Below are 20890 nucleotides of genomic sequence, written 5' to 3'. Positions count from 1 at the left end.
TTTTAAGGAAGGGTTTAACTTTAGCCAGGAGACGAAGCTGGAAAAAGCTCATTCTAACAACATTGCTGATTTGCTTATCAAATTTCATGTTGCAATCAAAAGTAACCCCCAGATTTTTTTACATGTATGAGTGAGAGACTGAATTACCCACGTGTACAGCACAGCCAAATGTCTTTAAAGTCTTCTTGCACTTTCACGCTGAATGGCAGTGATACGATTTTTAACATAAAACTTTACTGCCGTCCATGTTCTTTTTGCAAGTGCTTCTGGTGAAGCCTTAATGCAGGCAACACACAACGACTTCCCTGGTACTTTACCAGATTCTATGAAGGCCATTAGTGTCTTTTCCACAGCGTGGACCTCTGCCATCGACCAACTCCTCTTCTTTGAGGTTTCTAAAGAAAAAAACAGAAAAATTAGGGGCTTAGTCTGGTGGTATTATTTTGATCAAATGTGTATTTTTTATTGAGCAATGTCCTGGAAGTGAATATTGTGCACCAAGTCGAAGCCTTTATACATGAAAAAAGGAAACAGCCTGGTAACTTTATTTGTTTTACAGCATCAGTTGTATTGACTAATGCTTAGTGGCTGACAACAGAAAACAAACGGCACAAGCACAACCACTATATTTACATATCACTCAGTAAACACGTTATCACCTGTTGTGAGAAGAGGTGTTATCTCTTATACCTCTTTCACACCACTGACCAAGGTTGGGCCAGGGTTTCACAAGGGTTGTCTGATCAGGGTTCAACCGTCGTTTTGAAAATTAAAAACGAGCCAGTCTAAATGGGTATATCCCTGGTCATGACATCAGGGCTTACCTGGGTCAACCCGGGAGCAATGCATAACAATTACCTTAAGTGCTAGAAATGTAGCACTTATGTCATATTCAGTTAACAGCTAACATCACATACAGTATTCCCATCCAGCTGTATACCAGCAGAACTAATGTTGTTTAGCTACTTGAAGTACAGTAGGGAGAGATTAAATTTAGCTTATTTTGTTTTGCAGTGATTACGTTCTAAGGCACAAATAAATAACCATCAAACTATTCTCAGATGATTTTGTGCAGTGTGATTTTTCCTCTGCATGTTTATTGCAGCAACTGGATTAGGAAATAGGTAACTGTAGTATCGTTTTTTTGACTATTTTGTGAATGAATTGAACCGCTCTGCTGTTGTTGAAGCTGCCTGTGAACATCCTAGTTTTATACAGTCTATGGTGAAGACTCTGTAAAGCACAATGAGACAAAATGTATGCTGTTTTTCAAAGTGTGCAGCGAACATAGGCGGCGACCTGTGACAACTGCCCCACTGCCATTTCCAACCATTCATATAATTTTATCCCGCCCCGGCTGGTAGTGACCTAGGTAATGTGCAAATCACATTGAAATCGATCCTAGTCTACCCTGATCGACCCACTTGGGGTTAACCCATTCAAACACAGTCAACCTGGGTATAACTCTGATTGAGCCCTTGGTGTGAAAGGGGCACAGATACCACGCTTACTGTGTCAGGTAACGCACTATGCCCAGTACCTAAAGTTACTGTCAAGAAAACAGACAAAACTACTGCTGTCAATTTTAAAATAAGCTACTCCGTCTACTTGGCCAAGGTGTATTTATTCTACATTTAGAAACTGAAGGCTCACAAGCTATTAGCTATGAGCACCATTTTCTCTCAATCTCTGAAATGTTTTGCCAATAGTGACACGTGTTTTATTCATAAAACTTTAACTTGAGTTCATGTTTATGTAGCTAGCTAGAGCCTCAAATAACAGTATGTCATCAAGGGCTTACAAAGACTGTAATTCTCATTAAAATTGCATCAGGATCACAATCAAGACAGGGATGATTGAAATGAACGACAGTTCTCATACAGGTTACTGTATGGAAGGAGGGGCTGAGGTAGGAGCTTTTAAAATGGCAAAAAGTGCATTTAGTGTGTTAAATACCTTTTTTAAGATCCCCACTGTCAGACTCAGTTTCCTTTCTTCTTTTTTGATGTTGAGGGTCCTGCCAAAATAATGGACATCAAGTATATCAATAAAAACAACAATTTACTTATGGGTCATACAAACTAACTACATATATAATTTATTTTTTTTTCTCCAAACAAGGCCTAAAGTGCTTTCTTTAATGGGTCCATATTCCACTGCAGTTAATGTGTGAAATACCTGTTTTTGGTGAAGTGATGCACTGCTACTTGGGCAGAGTGATTAACACCTGAAAAGCACAGTTGTTACTCTCTGCTCCTCACCAAGGTGCTTCTCAGGTGCTGCGAGCATATCACTCCGCCCAAAGAGCAGAAGTAGCAGTGCTTCACCTTCTGAGAATATAGTACCCAGTTTGTATACGGTTAGAAGATGGCTGTGTGTCATGTGACCTTGTTATTTGTACACGCTGTGACTATACAAATCACAACATGTAAACAAGAACATGTTGGCATTACTTTGTCACTTATTGGAAGCAGTAGGCTAGATGGAGCCAGTTACCTCCAGGATTTGTGCTAAGCTAGGCTAGATGGAGCCGGTTACCTCCAGGATCTGTGCTAAGCTAGGCTAGATGGAGATGAGAAGGGTATGTATGCACTTATCTAACTCTGGGGGATACAGGGAATAAGACAAAGTCCCAATAAGTCGGCGTGTTCCTTTAAACGCTATTGGGGTCTTAACCACACTATTTCACTTAATTAATAATTTAAAGTGCATCAATCCTTAAAATGTCTTAAAATTGCTAAAAAAGCAATTAGTAAATTATGTATCTCATTGTGCTTTCTCAGATGACAAAAGTGATACTTCAAGCATTTCTGCAGCTTTGAAATAAAAAGCATCACAAAGACAAACCATCACATACAACATGTACAACAAAAAGGTAGAAATGAATACTGATGGACAATATATATTTGTCCTCTCTGCCTATGTGCTTCGGCCTTGCTTCACCGTTCCCTTCATTCAGAGCAGTTACTCTACCTTGTGGCAACATGTTTACTTCCGGATATTCTGTATCATAGCAATTAGAGCATACAAAGGCGTCTCAGCAGGAAAAAACGCTGCACCTCTGAAGTGCTCTAGCGCTCCCAACTAGGCTTTCTGAGGAGAGCGCCTTGTATTTTCAGCTGGGAAAAAAATGCTTGGTGGACAGGCGGCCTAATGAAAGCAACACAGATTGTCTGATCAATGAGAATTTGGTCGGACAAGAGCATCACAACCAATCAAGAGATATCAGTGCTACTGTTCTGTGTGACAAAGGTAAAGAGCAAACAAGGCATGTTGGGTATCAGGTGTCATGGCCTCAGTCTGTGGGTTACCTGTGGTAGCAGGTTCAACACTGCCAGGCTCATCAAAAGCGACTTTGAGTCCTTGAAAAGCGCTATATAAATTCAATTTATTATTATTATTATTATTATTATTATTATCATTATTATATATCTTGAGGTTCCTATCAGAAGGATAAATAGTTCATAAAATTAAAAAGATGTAGGTTGCCACTGTGGAAAACCAGGAAGAGCAGATATGGGGGGAAAACAGGAGCTTAGAGCTGCCCCATACGGTTGTGATACGGTTTAAAGAAATAAAAAAAGCCAAAGCGTTTTTCCCCTATCCAAGAATATTAGAATGCTAGTACATAATTAATCCACTTATAATTAGTCCACTCTTTTTGTAAAAGCAGGTAACTAACAAATAGCAAAGATTACATTTAGTGTGTGAAATACCTGTTTTAGGGTCACCACTATCAGTCTCAGTTTCCTTTCTCTTTGATGTTGAGGGTACTGGTCCTGTTAATATAAGAAAACACTGTACATCATAAATCAGTACATTTCAAGTTTTTCTAAACTTTGCCAAAAGGTTAGGTAGTCAGGGAACTAAAGAAATGTCAAGGACAGTATTTAGTGTGTAAAAATACCGGTTTCAACAGCTTGCATTCTTCTCTTAGGTGTTGAAGATCCTGTTAAAACAAATAATTCATATTTTATTAAATTATTATAAAAATGTGGATTTGAAAGCAAGGAAATAATGTAAAATGGAAGTATCTAGTTAGTCTGTGGAATACCTGTGGGTGCAATGTCCTCATCAGACTCATCAGTCATTGGCTGTCTTTTTTTAGATCTTGAAGAGCCTTTGACAAAAAAGAAAATAGTTACGACATCTCAAAGCTTACTCAGTATCCATTGCAAGCAATGCCTATTGTGTGCAAGTACAAAATTAACATTTGTGTCCAGCCAAATGGTTAGTGAATGTTCAAATTTTAAAGTAAAGCAAATCTACCAACCACTTAAATATTTTACCAGCATTTGGCTGGTGGATGATGCTAACTTTGTACCCTGGTTGTAAAAGGTGAAAACAGTTTAATGTGGAACTTACCTGATGACCTAGAGCTGAAAGATGACTCTTGTGCCTCTGTCTCAGAGAGATCGCTTTCCATAGCCTCTGGCACTTCCTCTGAAAAAGCAGGGATAACAAAACACTTTAAATAAATAATAAATAAATAAAATAAATAAAAATGCATTTCCTTTACCTTCAGGATCGATTTGGATTTGGTCCAGGCTCATTCCCTTGAAGTCTGACAGTTGGCCCTGTTCTAGGGCAATCAGCACTTTGCTGACTTTAGCCAGCTGCATTGTTCCTTCAGGTAGTCTATAGTACTGCCTATGGACCCGGATGTCATGGCCAAGAAAATTTGCAAGTATGTCCATCTCATTATCTTTCAGGTTCAGCACAGTGGACAGTGTGAAATGTGCTTTCTCAACTTGGTTGATGACAGAGTTTCAGGATGCTTGGCCCCACATTCCCTTGCAATCTGTCTGATTGCATCTGATCCCCTCAAGTGACTAACAGCTTCAGGTCTGGAGAAGAAAAAGGGATTTTCATCAGGCACTCCACAAGCCCGCCGATGTACAACCAAGGCCTCCATTGAGGAGAGCATGTCTGGTGTTAGAAGGATGGGAACTTTCCTGTTTCGTTTTCCTCTTATTTCAATGCGCTGAAAATACTGCCAAAGCTTTTGCTCCATCTCTGACAGTCCTAGTGCCAAATCTGAATGAACTCCGGAAGTGTCTCTTAGGGCGAATGCACTAAGTGGCGTCTTTGACACCTCACCTTCTCTTCGGCGATTAAAAAGTATCACTTCACAAAGAGTCAAACTAGCTTGGACCAGTTCTTCTTATTTGGATCATTCTTAAGGCTGTTTTGGTATTCTGGTCTACACTTACCCAGATGCACGTGCATGTTCTTTACATCCGCGGTGAAAGGGAGGAGCTGAGGAGTGTTCCATCTCCCCTCTTTAAGAGTTTGTAGGGCAAGTGATGACACACACACATCCCACTTTTTCTCATAAATACTCCGGCTCCTCTCCAGATTCCATCTGTGCTTCACACTGAAGAATATCTGCAATCTTCTTGAGACTATGACCCAGTTTTAAGGCCAAGGATGAAGTTTTGTAGCTGTTTCTGTCTTCATTAAAGCCAGCCACCTCCTTTACTGCTTCAACCACAAAGTTGAAGTTGGAAGGTACATAGAAGTCCTAAATTTTTTTCAGTCTGCCATTCTCCTGTGCCTGCCGAATAAGTCTTCCGACTTCTCGCATTTTTTGTCTAATGTACTCATGTTTGGTCTTGTCATGTCCATGCTTGCTTTCACTGGTTCATCGGTTTGTTGACTTGGGATTAATGTCCCACTACCAGCTTTCAGGACCTCATTATTATGAGCACGGTTTCCTTTATTTCGAATTATGTCAAACTGCAATTTTTGTTCTTTTGAGTTCAAAGGAAAAGTGATTGCCTTTGCTACAGCTGATTCATTGCTGTGTTTTCTGACTAAATGCCTTGCCATTTTATGGTACTGCTTGGGACAGTACAGACAATAATGCTTCTTACTGTAAACTCTGCCACCATCTTTTTTATTTTTTGCAGCTTCATTACTGACACATTTCCCAGGTTTGTCTCAGAGTTTTCACTTTGTGCTCTCTTATCTTTATTGGAGATAGTTCTGGCCAATTTCTTCCTTTTGTAAGTCTTCTGTGGCGTCTTCTGTTTTACCAATGTAACCTTGCTTGTTAGATCATCAGATCCCTCTGAACTGCTTCCACATATTGATTGTTTTTGACGGCATATATTCATCACCACTGCTTTCTATGCAGCTCATAGAGACTTCTGATCCATCAGGCACCTTGGAGATCCGGTCAAGGTATTCTTTGGTAAGCTAGAAATGAAAGATACAGAAACTTTAAATTATCTGCAAGAAACCAGATATGCAAATCTTCTGTTGTATGAGACCCCCTTAAAACCTGGGTAACTGATCCTGATCTTTGTGCACCAAACAGGGTTAGGGTAAGGTATACAATGTTTCCAACAGGTTGAGAATTTACTTGCGGTGGTGTGTGGTGCGGGATGTGACGGAGCAGCGTGTAATGGCTGGGTTTAGTCATAATTGGTTCAGTTATTAGTGACATTAGTAACAATGGTGAAAATAATTACTACAAAACATATTAAACTAATTAGACTAAAAGATGATACAGATAGAGATGAAAATATTGCGACACTATGCGGCATCTGACACAACTTCAGGGTAGTTAAGGCTGCACAATATGAGGAAAATATGCAATATGCCATAACGTTGTTGAATATAACTATAATGATATAACTTGTTATAAATAAACAGATATTAAAAGGTAGCCTACTCAGTTCTGCATTTTTGTTTCATTTAGTCGCCTGTCAGTGACGTCATATAACCTTTGACCTCTCCGGTTCCTCTAACTTCCGTCAAAACACGGGAACCCAGATGATACGTTTGAGAGTAATTGTAAATCATACAATGTCACAGAATAATACTCAGTAACCGTAATACTGCTTTTTCTGCCACACAGCATCATTGTGTGATTAATTACATGCCACTTTGCAACACAGTAATACAGCAGAGACCTTGTTTATTGATACATATCAATATCAGTCGATCCAGCTTAACATTAGGCTACTAACGTTACAGTGTGCTGGTAGGTCATGCTAATGCTTGGTAGGTAACATTATAAGGTTACAACATCATTCAACACGCTCATAAAGTTATTTTTAACAATTGTTTTGAACACAGTTAACAGCACTCGGCTAATCTGTGACATAGACATGTGAAATATATTGTGATAGTGTGGCTTTACCTGCTGGCTAATGTTACATTGGTTGTTGACTGACTGGTCAGCTACTAATTCAAATCAAGAAAAACTGAATTATGTTGGGGAAACTGCAGCTATGTTATTAGAACGGCTTGAATAAACGTTACTAAACGCAACATGAATAAACTTGAATGGGTAAATGCATTCTAATTGGGGATGGTGTTTAACAATGAAAACTACAACTCCCAGAATTCCACGCAACTTTACAACGTCATCAAAAGTCAGTGTTTACCATCAATTGTTTTGATTGAGAGACACCTAGCAGCAGAAAATTAAATTTTGTACGTTGAAGAATTATTTGGAATTGATGTTAATGCATTTGGCTGGCAATTTTCTAAAAACATCTCTTTTCAACAAATAATTGTTTTAATAGTTTTTGGATCTATGGCATCACCTAATTTCATCATAACAGGAAAGAACTTAACTTAAGAGTTATGTTCTACTAGCTAATATTGTGTTAGTCATACTATACAATGATTTGTTGTTTGTCTCTTTGTTTTTGTTGAATAATACAGCAGAGAAAGAGCTTAAAAAATAAATCGCATTTTAAATTGCAATCGCAATATTGGTATTAAAAAGCGTAATTAGGTTATTTATTGAGATGCACCGATTGACCGGCTGGTGACCGGAATTGGCCGATTTTTACGTCATCGGCCATGACCGGCGACCGGCAGGTCAGTCTGACATATGCCGATTTCATGCCGGTCAAATGCACTCGGGCGCCGCATGATTTACATCGCGCAACACCACACATGCACATGCAGGGTTTTCGCTGTATGCATGTGGCGCACTGCCGCTCAACAGCTGTTTATGAAATGTCAAAGTCGTAATTATACACTACTCAAACAGTCAGCCGCTCTCTCCCCTCCGAGGCTGAAAAACTGGGCCATGAAAACCACACTCACGCGGGTCCCGTGAGATATGACAGCTACGGTTTATCGGAAAATAGCGTTGGGCACACTGACTTTGATGAGTTTATTTTATCTTAGTTTATCAGACCCCAGATGAGACAAGAAGCTAACGTTAGCAAACGCTGTGTGGTCCCTCTGCCTCTGACGCCCCACTGGCCGCTGTAGGAGACGCTGTAAACAAAAAAACAAAAAAAAGAGACGCTGTATTCCTCCGACAAGCTGTATTAACGTTACTGTTTAAAACGCTTTCCAGGTTACTGGGGGTGCATACCGCTTAAAAACCAACATTAAAAACGTAGTAATCTTTAAAGAGTTTAGTTTTGTTGTTAAACTGTGTGTAAAATGAGCGGTGACATTAAATTATCTGTTTCAGGTAACGGCACTCTAGGGTACCGTCTATTTGCTGGATTGTTCCGAGGTAACCGCCGGTAGCTAACGTTAGCAGATAAGCCCGTTGACAGCAACGGTAGTGTTCACATTTATGCACAATGACACAAAGCAAACCTGCTAAAAAAGGAACTCCACGCTGTTTTCAGGTAACGTTACTGTTGACGTTCAAACAGACATGTGTTTGTGTGTTTTGAGAAATATCTTTATACTGCATTAAGGCTATATTTATTTTATTTTTATTTATTTTTATATTATTTTATTGCCATTACCTGTTTTCATACATACAGAAGTTTAGTTTACTAAATATATCACATTTGTTTAGTTGGATATTGGATGTGAAAAGAAGGAAATGGTTCTTCCATAACATCACACTTTAGATGTGTGTTAATTTCCCACCAGGAGTCATTTATATAGTTGTATTTTATAGCAATCAGTTATCTATTTAAAACATTTTCTCTGTTCTATGCAAAATGTAACATTTTCTATTAAAGAAAAGATAGAAAATAAGAGATGCACCGATTACAACTTCCTAGGCCGATTTCTGATTTTCTTTGAGTTAGGCCAGCCGATACTGATTTTAGCCGATTCCAATTTCATTTTTTCGAACCACTTTACAACACACACAAATATTTATTTTCTATCTTTTCTTTAATAGAACATTTTGCACAGAACATAGAACATTTTTTGAACAGATAATGGATCACTATAAAATAGAACTATTTAAAGTACTCCTGGTGTGGGACATTAACACACATCTAAAGTGTGTTAGAAATGTTAGAACCATTTCCTTCTTTTCACATCAGATATCCAACTAAAAAAATGTGATTTGGGTTTTTGGTGTCGTCCCTTCATGCCCTACTCTTCCTCCTTACAGGTGTTGCATATTGCAAACTTGTTATCTTCTTCACACACGCTGAAGAATGTCCAAACAGCTGACATGTTGCAGGTTGATGCACGAGGTTCCTACATGTGTGAGAATAGGGCGGACATGCGCTTCACACCGCGAGCGGGTACGCACAACACACGGCGGAGACGTTGAGAGAAAGAGAGCGTGCTGTGGCGTCCGTGCGTCCTTGAGAACTGTAACTCGTATAACTTCTGTTGTCAGTTAATTGTAGCGTTGACCGGCATGAAATCGCCATATGTCAGACTGATCTGCCGCTCGACGGTCATGGCCGAGCACGTGAAAACCGGCCAATTCCGGTCACGGGCCGGTCTATCGGTGCATCTCTATAGAAAATAAATTTGTGTGTGCTGTAAAGTGGTTAGAAAAAATGAAATCGGAATTGGCTGGCCAAACTCAAAGAAAATCAGAAATCGGCCTGGAAAGTTGTAATCGGTGCATCTCTAGTTATTTACCAAAATTGTTTAGTCCTAGTGTCCAGCTAGTTTAAATTATGCAAACTTACAAAGACGCTGTCAGTTCTCCTCAGGGGTGGTACATCTGGGTCATCCCTATCATCATCATCATCATCATGTGAACTCTCAGGAGTGCATATCTCTGTGTTGCTCTCAGAATCTAGGCTTCCTTCCTATGGGGGGAACAAACAATATAAAGCAATGGCAAAATAATCACTATATTACAGTGTTTATGTTATAAACATTTAAGCATGGCATGCTTCCCTTACAGTTTTTCAAGTTAAGGGCTCAAGGTATGTAGAATTTAGGAAGAAAAGATTTATATAAATCATAGCCATAAAAGCCAGATTGAAGTAAACTACTTAATCCAGTTCAGACCAAAGATTTGCGATGAAATGAAACCATTTTAGAACGTTGCAGGGGTCTGAACCGGCCCAACTTAACTCGACTCAAGTCAGCTAATGGTGTCCCAACTCAGCTGGTCAAGTCACCAGAAGCTGGTTTTAAAAGGTAAGGGATGTCACCTGTTTCAACAGCCAATAGAGAAGCCAGCTAGTAAAGTCAGCTACAAACTATAGAAATAAAATGAGCAGTGAATCAGATAAATAAAACGTTTTCCCATAATCTTGGCAGTTGTCTTCTATTCTTCATAGTGCGTATGTTTTAAAAAGTTGTCCATTTCCAAGTTGTCCATGAGTTTGGCATGGACCTCCCTCCATGCCGCCAGCACCCGTACTACTGCCAGCATCTGGATGACGTTTTGTCAGTGGATGAATGAGGAACTCAGGGCACTAGCAGCATGGAGGGAGAGCGGGCATCATAGAGACAGGGCGCATTTAAGTCCCGCCCCCACCAGAGGGGAAAACAACTTTCTGCTCTCCATTGACTTGTATTGTGTGAGGGTTTCTTCAATTTATTTCATCTGCTAACTAACAACAGAAAAATGTCTTAAAGCTACAGAGTGCTGATATTCACTACCAGCAGGGTAAAGAACCCAGAACTTAAGTTTTTATAAGCTGCTGATCCAAGAAAAACTGAGCTTTATGAAGAGAAAAGTGGATACAGATGTGAGGAATCAGCAGAGAGAATGGAGAAACTATAGGATCCTGACACTAATCTATAGACACATTTGGATATTTGACTTGGTAACTAAATGTTTGCAAACGTAACGTCGGACATATTGTTAGCTTTGTGTCACTCCATTCTCCCTGTTGATTCCTCATATCTGTTTCTACATAAAAGCTCAGTTTTTTGGGTTGGCAGCTTATAAAAACTTAAGTTCAGGGTTATTTACCATGCTGGTAGTGAATATGAGCACACAGCAGCTTTTAGACATGTTTGTTTTCTAGCAGACAGAATAAAGAGGAAACCTTCACACAATACAAGTCAACAGAGAGAGGAGAGATGTTTCCCACCGATGGGGGTGACTTTCAGAGTACTGCACTGTTCACCTGATTTCACAAAGAGCTAAAGAGCCAGGGCACTACCCTCCTACACACATAGTTTTCTTTATTAAAGAATAAAACATAGTATAAGAGGCCCCATTGAAAAGACAGGTGAATTTTAATGTTTGTATGAATATTATATTATTGCATTTAAAATTACACCTTATTATTACCTGGCTTTGGTGTTTTAGGTATTCCATGTGCCTGGATAAACATGCATTATGATGCTCCCTCAGGCGCTGTAAGCGTGCCTTCCGCCTGGTGTATCCTGCACTCTGCCTGAAAGTGGTTAAACACAAACAGTTGATGTAACATCTGTTTGTAGATGTTACATCTACATAGATCATTAGAACGGCTTACATTAGCTCTCATTGTTCTTTTCATGATTTTTTTAAATAGCTGTAATTTGAAGGGTGCCCAATAGTTTAATTGAGTAACACATAAGGTTATGTTTGCAGCTTGTGGAGATAAGAAAATCAAGTCCATGCTTAAACCTATACAGAGAAAAAAAATCTCCCTTACTTAAAAGATGGTTATAGAGATGATAAAATGGCTTGAATGAAGTTTATGGGCTCTTATCAGTCTGTTTACCTGCACTTAATTAACCAGATAAATGTGACCATGTGCAGAACAACAGACAGCACTGCAGGTGTGGCAGAATGAAAGCAGAGATACTTATAGAAGCAATGCCTCAGATTTAAAATAACAGCTGAAACTTTACACAAAGCAGCCTGTAGAAGTCTAATAACTCCGTTTCCACCACTTCACATTTGACTGTATGTTACATTCATACACGATTTGCGCTGTGGAGGAAAAGCTACGCGCTGTGGAGGAAAAGCTACGCGCTGTCCGTCTGTCCAGCCCGGTCTTATTCCCATAGGATCAAATATTAAACCTAGTCTGGGCCCTCCGCGTTCGACGCACGTGTTCATGCATTCATGTAGCTACCCTGTGCGTTGATGACACCAACGACGAAGCGTCATGACGAGTTCAAAATGAGAACACGGTGGTGTAAAAAAAGAAGAAAAAAAAGAATGTGTTGGTCTGTCTCACTGCGCTGTATGGCTGCTCCGACACCATTTTTTAACAGAATTAAAGTAAATTGAGCAAAACCACTGATATGAATGAGAAGAGTAAAACTAATTCATGATTTTCGTTAAGATTAGAAAATAATTAGCCCATTGTTTAACAGCAACTCAGCTGCTGTTTGTTAAACTTTAGGTGTATAACTCATTTAGCCCTGTATTATGAACTTATTCTAGAAAGATACTGAACATTGGTAGTTACGGTAGCTAACATTAACATTACTGATGACTGTAGCAGGTGAGAAATGCTCATTAAACATCCCCATTTTCTCTCCTTAGCCCCGTGCTCCCACGCACATGAATATTAGCTAACGTTATAACATTAGTAATAGTATAACTATACAGAAGTTGAGACCAGCAAAGTAGCAGTCAGCGGCAAAAACGGCAGTCCATAACGGGGAAAAATGCTGAAATACCTGCTCAAAAGTGTAGCTAACGTTAGAGTTTGCTAACAGTATTGTAACACTAGCTAGCTAGCTGGTGAGAAGTTAACCATTGTTAGCATTGGCAAACCATGCTAATACAAAAATTAGCTGCAAACCATAGACTGCAAACACGTTAACCACAGTGCTTAGCCTAATTAATAATTACTAAAACAGTGTTATTGTTACGTTACTTACCTGACGTTAGTTTCCATCCTCCGTTTCTTTGTCCATTTGCGTCTGTGCTCCTTTCCAGCTCGTGCTCGTGCCTGGTCCTACTAACTGCACGTGCTGCCGCCCGTTCCAACTCACGGTCAGCAGCTCTCGTGCAGGTGGGGGATGGGCAAATACGACGTGGGGACCTAGAAGTCAGGAAAATTGTGTTCTGCAGCTGAATCCCCGTGACAGAGTGACAGGTGGGGATAGGCATAGGTAAATTGGGGACCGAAAAAGTCAGGAAAGGTGTATTCTTCCCTCACTTCTTTGATTTGTGTTTCACCAAATTATAATGCATCCAAAATAAAAAATATATTTGTATACGCTTTTAATATCCTTAATTTTAGGGTAGATGGTTTTGCCCAGAGTTTACATTTAGGACTTTTGAACTGAGTGGTGTTCCATTCAGGCCCGGTTCTGGCCAGCTTTAAATGGTGGACGCAGTAAAAAATGTTGGGTGGGCACAAGCGACTAGTGTAAATATGCATGTTCTTTAGTACTGTAAGATATAATTTGCACTTTTTATATTATCTAAAGCTTTAAATCATAGTAATTATTAATTAACAAAAGCCAGAAAAAAACGTTGGACTAATAAACTGATAGCTGTTGCCACGGAGGGAAGCCGTTCATCTCAAACACTACCATTACACAGACCATTTTCTGAAAACATTAAACACAAAACCTCTGACTCCTCAAACCAGTTTTACCTGTGTTCAAAATCAAACTCTGCTCTCAAATCATAAACAAAGTGATCAAAATGATATACACTATCAAGCAGTCAGTAAACAATACACAAAAAAATAGAAAACACATTGTTCAAAACATATAGTTCTCAGGGAGAAGTACATTTTTAATCTCAAAACAAATTATATATTTTTCCGTCATTGTCTTTAGATGAACGAACACACGTTCTATCATAGTAGCTCAAAATTTATCAGAAATTACTACTCTGCTTTGCTCTTTGCAATTTATTTTGTTCTTCCTCCTCCTTGTACCCCTATTTTTACAGTACTGTACCATGCATCTCACAAACCTGTCCTTTGTCTCTGTGATACTGTAATTCTTGTTATTTGTTACTATAAACCTGCAACCAGTCAAAATCTATTGAGCAGTCAGTACTGTTACAGTAAGAAATGGAAAGCACAATGTTCAGGGCCATACAATGTGTTCATTGTACAGTATACAGCCTACAATGCACTGTACTACAGTATACAATACTAGAAGGGACAAAAATCAAAGGAGTAAACATGTGATCAATGTGCTTCTTCTTGTCTTTGGGCTGGTTTAGGCTAGTGCACTTTATCAACATCACAAGCAATATTGTCCCTTCTGAGGCAACTGAGGAAGCAATGTGTGTGTCTGTGCTAGCTGCTAGTGAAGGCTAGCGTTTCCTGTGCTCCGCTCCATAGCAACTGCCTTGGTATATGCAGGCAGTCACCCCTGGAGGGCCTATTCTATTGTGAATTTATGAATTATTTTTTTTCATTTTAATTGGAATGTGCCTATAACATGTCATATTGCCATACTGGATGACGCTTCGCGTCAGGCCAAACAATCCCCCTTAGCTGTGATATAACCACAACATAACATAGCCTGTCCTGAGCTATTTAATTATTATCTAATCTTTCATTGACTCTTACATAGTGTTTTGCTCAGTGTTACACGTTAGAATTTTATGTACCATCTGATACCTTCACCTATCACCACCACATCTCTTTTGACACATTACAGTCTAACTGAATGTGCATGCAGTCTGGCCAAAGTTACGCTTAGGGAAAACGAAGGCATTGGGCTGAGATGGTGCAAGGCTGTTCAAGCCTTTGCTATTGTCAGTTATACTGCGGCACCAAAACACTGCCTCGGGTCGTAAAGTTAGTGCGTGGGATAATGGGAGAGTAATGGGATCGGTGGGGTACTGGTGTTTGGGCAACTGGGCTGCGGGGCAGCGGCTTAGGAGGGACTGGATTTGAGGAGCAGTCCTGTGAAACACCATGGAGCTTGCCATTATTGACTGCTCCTCTGCTCTGTGTATGACAGAGAGGGCAAAACCGTAAAACTGAAAAAAATCTCAAACTAGATTTACAGTATAGAAACTTGCAGCTAGCTGACAGCAGTTACCTGTCTCTGTCAGGTAACGAACATTAACCAATAAGTTACTGGTGCAACTTGCAAGTAATGTTATTGCCGGCATTAATCGATCTATCACAAATAAATCTCACTGAGAGAGAAAGAGAAAGCAAAGCACAGAGAGAGAACCACTAAAACTGTGACTTCCACCACTATGCTATGCTCATCGGAGTCATCAACAAGCTTGCTTATACCAAACAAGTACAGGCAGGAACTGGGCCGGTTCCATTATGCTTAAACTAGTAGGAGGTTGGAAATATTCGAGTTCTGATTGTCTGGAACGCAGCCTTAGTCAATGTTATAATCTGAACATTGATTACTTGAACCAGTAGTAAAGGAAAGTAACTTAGTTGAAATACAGTAGACGCATTAATACTGGATGGCACTAAATACCATCTATCCTGTGTGGTTGCTAAATCATACTGTGTCTTTCACTTCGTAAAAAGTGTGGATCATTCTTTCGACCAAAACCCCATCCAGATGTGCCTCTTCTGTCTTTTGTTCTGTACTGTCTGTTTGTATAGGCTAACAGAGCCCTTCTAACTGCAGCCTCAGTTTGTATAGGCTAACAGAGCCCTTCTAACTGCAGCCTCAGTTTGTACAGGCTAACAGAGCACTGCTAACTGCAGCCTCAGTTTGTATAGGCTAACAGAGCCCTTCTAACTGCAGCCTCAGTTTGTACAGGCTAACAGAGCACTGCTAACTGCAGCCTCAGTTTGTATAGGTTATGACTTATATAACTGAGAAAGCTAAGAAGAGAAAAGGAGAGTGACCAACAAGGGTAAATCTCAGACTGGCTTTTTGTCATTGGCGAGAGCTTCTTGAATTAAAAGTCTGCTGACAGACTGTGAGCTGGGCATCTTGCTGTTGGACTAGTAAGAATTATATGATGGCTTGCTATGTTTGTGTTGTTCACTGGCTTGAGGTTTGGATTGAAATATTGGCTTGAGATATTTAACATGACATAAATAGTGTATTTTGATGATGTATACACAATATATCATATAATAATATTGATTTTATTTGATAAGTACATGTACACATTCAAAGAATGTAAGCTTGGCATTTAACCCATTCTAACTACTTAGGAGCAGTGGGCAGCCATAGTCTGCAGTCCCACCTTAACCTGCCATTAGACTCTGGGGCTAAGAGGTTTTGTAGGCCTACCTCGCACCTCACACTATGAATAACAAAAATGTATAATATCCACATTCGTCTATACGGCGCAAAATGTATTAATTTCTTTCGGTTGATACAACTGTGACTGATCCCCTCTTTGAGATGACCAAATCACTTAGTTTGCTTGACCATAAAAACAAAAGTCAGTCTAATCAATAACAAAGAGTATTTAATAATAAAAGAAAATGGAATTTGCAACAATTTATGCACCAATTTATGGTGGAAATGTCTATGTATGTAAAGGTCAGGTCATAATTCAAAATAGTATATAACAAACTGAACTAATTTTTAAATGTGCATGTGGCACCTGTTGACCTCAATGAGATATATATATATATATATATATATATATATACTATCATTATTTACAAATGGTTGTTTATCCTTAGTTATTAATTGATATGCTTATAGGCCAACAAAAATGTTATAATCCGTTTCTTTCAAAGAATAAAACCACTTTGAAAGGAAGTTTAATGATTAAATGGGTCCCCCCCTTGTAGATTTTGGGAAAACTAATTTAAAATGTAAAGGTCTGATCACATTAAAGTGCATAGACCAAAGATATTCACAAAATATGAAGCTTATATGATATACACACTTATACACACTTACACACTTTTGTCAGGAAAATGACCCCACCAGTGCAATTTCACACACTGCAATACCATCTCGGACCACTAGGTGCACACACAAAGTTGTGAAAATGAACTCCATGGGGACCTTTTTTTTCAAGAAAATTGCACCAGGCATATCAGCAGCCTGTTTTCTATTGATTGCAATGCTTGTGCCTGTGCGTACCGTGATTTGGTCCCCACGGGAAAAACTGGTCCCCATGGGGTGAGTCATATTTCAGGTCATGGACCCCACCAGGATATAAAAACAAACGCGCGCGGGGTTAGGGTGAGAGGAAGAGGAAGAGGAGGAGTATGTGGTGGAGAAGGTTTTGGACTGCAGAGTGGTGAAGGGAAGAGTAGAGTTTCTGCTGAAATGGAAGGGGTTCTCAGAGTAAGTATGAGTCTATAATATTTATACTTGGTGTTCTTGGTCCTGATATATATATATATATATATATATATATATATATATATATATATATATATATATATATAGTATCTTGTTCATTAACAAATTGCAAATAATCTACAGCATAAATTTCGACATTGTATCATGTCCTCAACGTTGAAGGTTTGGTATTTTGACACTAAGTTGCAGACCCGCAAAGTACCTTACAAAATGGCAATAGAAAAAATTAATAATAAGAATTAGCAATTAGAGTGAGAATTTACTGCCTAAAAACAAAGCCTGACGAGATTTTCTTCTGTCTGCACTCACCTTTCCAGTGAGGATAACACATGAGAGCCGCAAGACAACCTGGACTGCGCCAAACTTATCGCCGAGTACATGCAGAAACACAAGGAGAAGGAGGAGAAAAAGGAGGGCAAGAGGAAAGTTGTCAGTGAGGCCTTGGGAGACTCAGAGGAGCGAGGGAGCAAGAGGAAGAAGGAGGAGGTGAGCGAAGGAAAGAGGTTACTCCAGACGGAAGAGTCCCAGAACTCTAATCTCAATATTAATGAATGCACACAGAGGGTTTCATAAATGTCTTTAAGGATTTATATATACATGACTCTCGACATTGCAGTATGCACAGGCATATACATACATGCAAAATAGTGGGGGTGCAATGAATCACAATGGATGGAGGTTCCAGTGAAGCACCTGCAACCAACTTCCACTAGGTAGGTGTGTGCTCTCCACCCAGCTTGTGCGCATGCAGCTGCCAGTTCCGCATACCTCTCCTTTTTCCTTTCAAAGACGGCCTCCAGCCCATCCTCCCATGGCACGGTCAGTTCGGCCATAATAACCGTCTTCGTGGCGATGGACCGAATCACGATGTTTGGCCGGAGGGAGGTTATGGTGATCTCCTGAGGGAATTTCAATTGCCGATCCAGGTCAGCTCTAAGGGCCCACTCCCTTCTAGGTGTCAGCAAGGTCCTCTCTCTTACTGTGCTACTGAGTGCCTCTCCCCCTTGTCTAACGTTCCTTGGCTTCGAGGAATCCAACGACGGGAGGTCATCACTCATCAGCGTGAGTATAGCAATTTCTCCTCAGGCAGAGTGACAAACAGTGGTGAAAGCCTCGGGGGCTGATTTACCATGAAAACCGTGTGAAATATATGACAGCTACAGTCGCTACGAAAATAGCATTATGGGCACAGACTTTGATGTATTTACCGTTTATCAGACCCCGGATGAGACGAAGACGCTAACGTTAGCGAACCCTGCGGTGCCTCTGCCTTTGCTATCATTTCGTTTTATTGTTAAACTGTATGTAAAATGAGCAGTGATGTTAAATTACCTGTTTTACGTAACATTATTATAAGGTACCGTCTAAGTGCAGGATTTTTCCTTTGCGGAGGTTAGCTAGTAAATAAGCCCACTAGCCCACCACGTTATTGTTCATATTTTGGCAAAATGAGTGAAATGTGAGATGCACGTCATATTATGTATCTGGAATTGTTCATTAGCTGTGTAACATTTATGTGTGATATCTGTAAAGCTGAACCGACTCACAGTAGTAAAACTGTGAGAGAAAGGACACTAACATTTTATCCTGGAATGTAATTGTAAGATATACTGTATGATGGTTTTTAGAAACAATTGCAAATAACCCCCTCCCCCCACAAAGGTTAATGAGCAATCGTGTTAAATAACTGTGATTTCAATATTGACCAAAATAATCGTGATTATTTTTTCCATAATCGAGCAGCCCCAGTAGGCTACAACTGTTAATTTGTGCAAATGATTAGTAGCCTAACTCCTTGAATGGTATGATTTTGACTGTTTCAGTTCAGAGCAGTGGTCAGTAAATGTATATTTTTTAGGCTGCTTACACATTCAGGCGGTCCGCGATCGTCTGCCACGCTTTCTCTCGCTGTTTCATTACAGCGTTACAGTTGTTTCATTACAACTTGGCTGAAAAATGTAGAATATTTCAGAACTTATAAAAGTTATGAAGACTAGAGTGAGAGCAAGTCTAGGGTTTAAAGAAGTTTGTTCACTAACTCTCTCTCTGTTTGTCTGTTGCTATAGAAATGGAGAGGAGAGGGACCCAAACGTCACCACTGTCAGCACTGTGACAAGTCCTAATCATCTGGATATTTAAAGATTCATCAGAGAGTTCACACTGGACAGAATCTACACAGCTGTGATCAATGTGGGGCAGCTTTCACACGACAGGGTACCCTAAAAAGACATCAACGCATTCACACTGAAGAGAAGCCACACAGCTGTGAGCAATGTGGGGCAGCTTTCACACAACAGAGTACCCTAAAAAACCATCAAAGCATTCACACTGGAGAGAAGCCGTACAGCTGTGATCAATGTGGGGCAGCTTTCGCACGACAGGGTATCCTAAAAAGACATCAACGCATTCACACTGAAGAGAAGCCGTACAGCTGTGATCAATGTGGGGCAGCTTTCGCTCAACAGAGTACCCTAAAAAACCATCAACGCATTCACACTGGAGAGAAGCCGTACAGCTGTGATCAATGTGGGGCGGCTTTCACACAACAGGGTACCCTAAAATTACATCAACGCATTCACACTGGAGAGAAGCCGTACAGCTGTGATCAATGTGGGGGCAGCTTTCACACAACAGGGTACCCTAAAAAACCATCAACGCATTCACACTGGAGAGAAGCCGTACAGCTGTGATCAATGTGGGGCGGCTTTCACACAACAGGGTACCCTAAAATTACATCAACGCATTCACACTGGAGAGAAGCCGTACAGCTGTGATCAATGTGGGGCGGCTTTCACACAACAGGGTACCCTAAAATTACATCAACGCATTCACACTGGAGAGAAGCCGTACAGCTGTGATCAATGTGGGGCGGCTTTCACACAACAGGGTACCCTAAAATTACATCAACGCATTCACACTGGAGAGAAGCCGTACAGCTGTGATCAATGTGGGGCGGCTTTCACACAACAGGGTACCCTAAAATTACATCAACGCATTCACACTGGAGAGAAGCCGTACAGCTGTGATCAATGTGGGGCGGCTTTCACACAACAGGGTACCCTAAAATTACATCAACGCATTCACACTGGAGAGAAGCCGTACTGGTGTGAACAATGTGGGAAAACTTTTTCTCTGAGTAGTAACCTTGAAAGACACCCGCGCATTCACACTGCCTTGTGAACATTGCCTAGTTTTCAGAGCCAAACTGTTTCCTCCCGCATATATGTTATTGTGGCTACGACTAAATCTAAGCTCCTTTCCTTTGAAGGGTTAGTCCTGTTAGAAGTGGGTCAAATGCTGTTTCTCCTGATGCTGTGTGTTTTAATGATTACTTACAGAGAATAATTCTTTAAATGATTATTATTACTTTTCTGCTGCTCATTAGCATTTTTCAGGGACTTCGGATGCTCAAACTCATGGCATATTGCATATTTTCCTTATTGTGCAGCCCTAGCTGTTACAATGTTATCTTATTTTTAGGGGTAACGGTTCACAAAATTCTCGGTTCGATACAAGACGGTGTCACGTTTCGGCACGTTTTAGATACAGCAAAAAGAAATTGACTTGA

The 20890-nt window shown here is 40.0% G+C and overlaps 1 protein-coding gene, 2 long non-coding RNA genes and 1 pseudogene across 4 annotated transcripts in view; 1 reads left to right on the top strand and 3 right to left on the bottom strand.

Moving 5' to 3' along the window:
- LOC144521383 (uncharacterized) overlaps positions 1-20652 on the top strand; it is a 41012-nt pseudogene extending 20360 nt beyond the window's left edge. Inside the window, exon 3 of the transcript XR_013502309.1 lies at positions 19456-20652. The product of XR_013502309.1 is annotated as an uncharacterized LOC144521383 (transcript). The remainder of the gene's footprint in view (positions 1-19455) is intronic.
- LOC144521396 (uncharacterized) lies at positions 118-3803 on the bottom strand. Its single transcript, XR_013502312.1, has 3 exons — positions 3717-3803; positions 1957-2017; positions 118-395 (listed from the first exon to the last, which is right to left on the bottom strand). It is a non-coding gene; the product is annotated as an uncharacterized LOC144521396 (long non-coding RNA).
- On the bottom strand, positions 3876-5356 carry LOC144521394 (uncharacterized). The gene is made up of 4 exons (XM_078255953.1): positions 4520-5356; positions 4366-4443; positions 4055-4120; positions 3876-3949 (listed from the first exon to the last, which is right to left on the bottom strand). The coding sequence occupies exons 1-4, from the start codon at positions 4695-4697 to the stop codon at positions 3891-3893; spliced, it is 381 nt and encodes a 126-aa protein (XP_078112079.1). The 5' UTR covers positions 4698-5356; the 3' UTR covers positions 3876-3890.
- LOC144521397 (uncharacterized) lies at positions 5368-11559 on the bottom strand. The gene is made up of 3 exons (XR_013502313.1): positions 11444-11559; positions 9876-9998; positions 5368-6201 (listed from the first exon to the last, which is right to left on the bottom strand). It is a non-coding gene; the product is annotated as an uncharacterized LOC144521397 (long non-coding RNA).
- Positions 20653-20890: the final 238 nt, after the last annotated feature.

Source organism: Sander vitreus, chromosome 7 (genome assembly GCF_031162955.1).
Source record: "Sander vitreus isolate 19-12246 chromosome 7, sanVit1, whole genome shotgun sequence".
NCBI classification, from domain to species: Eukaryota; Metazoa; Chordata; class Actinopteri; order Perciformes; family Percidae; genus Sander; species Sander vitreus.
The sequence above is the reverse complement of the archived record's forward strand: the minus strand, read 5'-3'. Positions and strand labels throughout refer to the sequence as shown.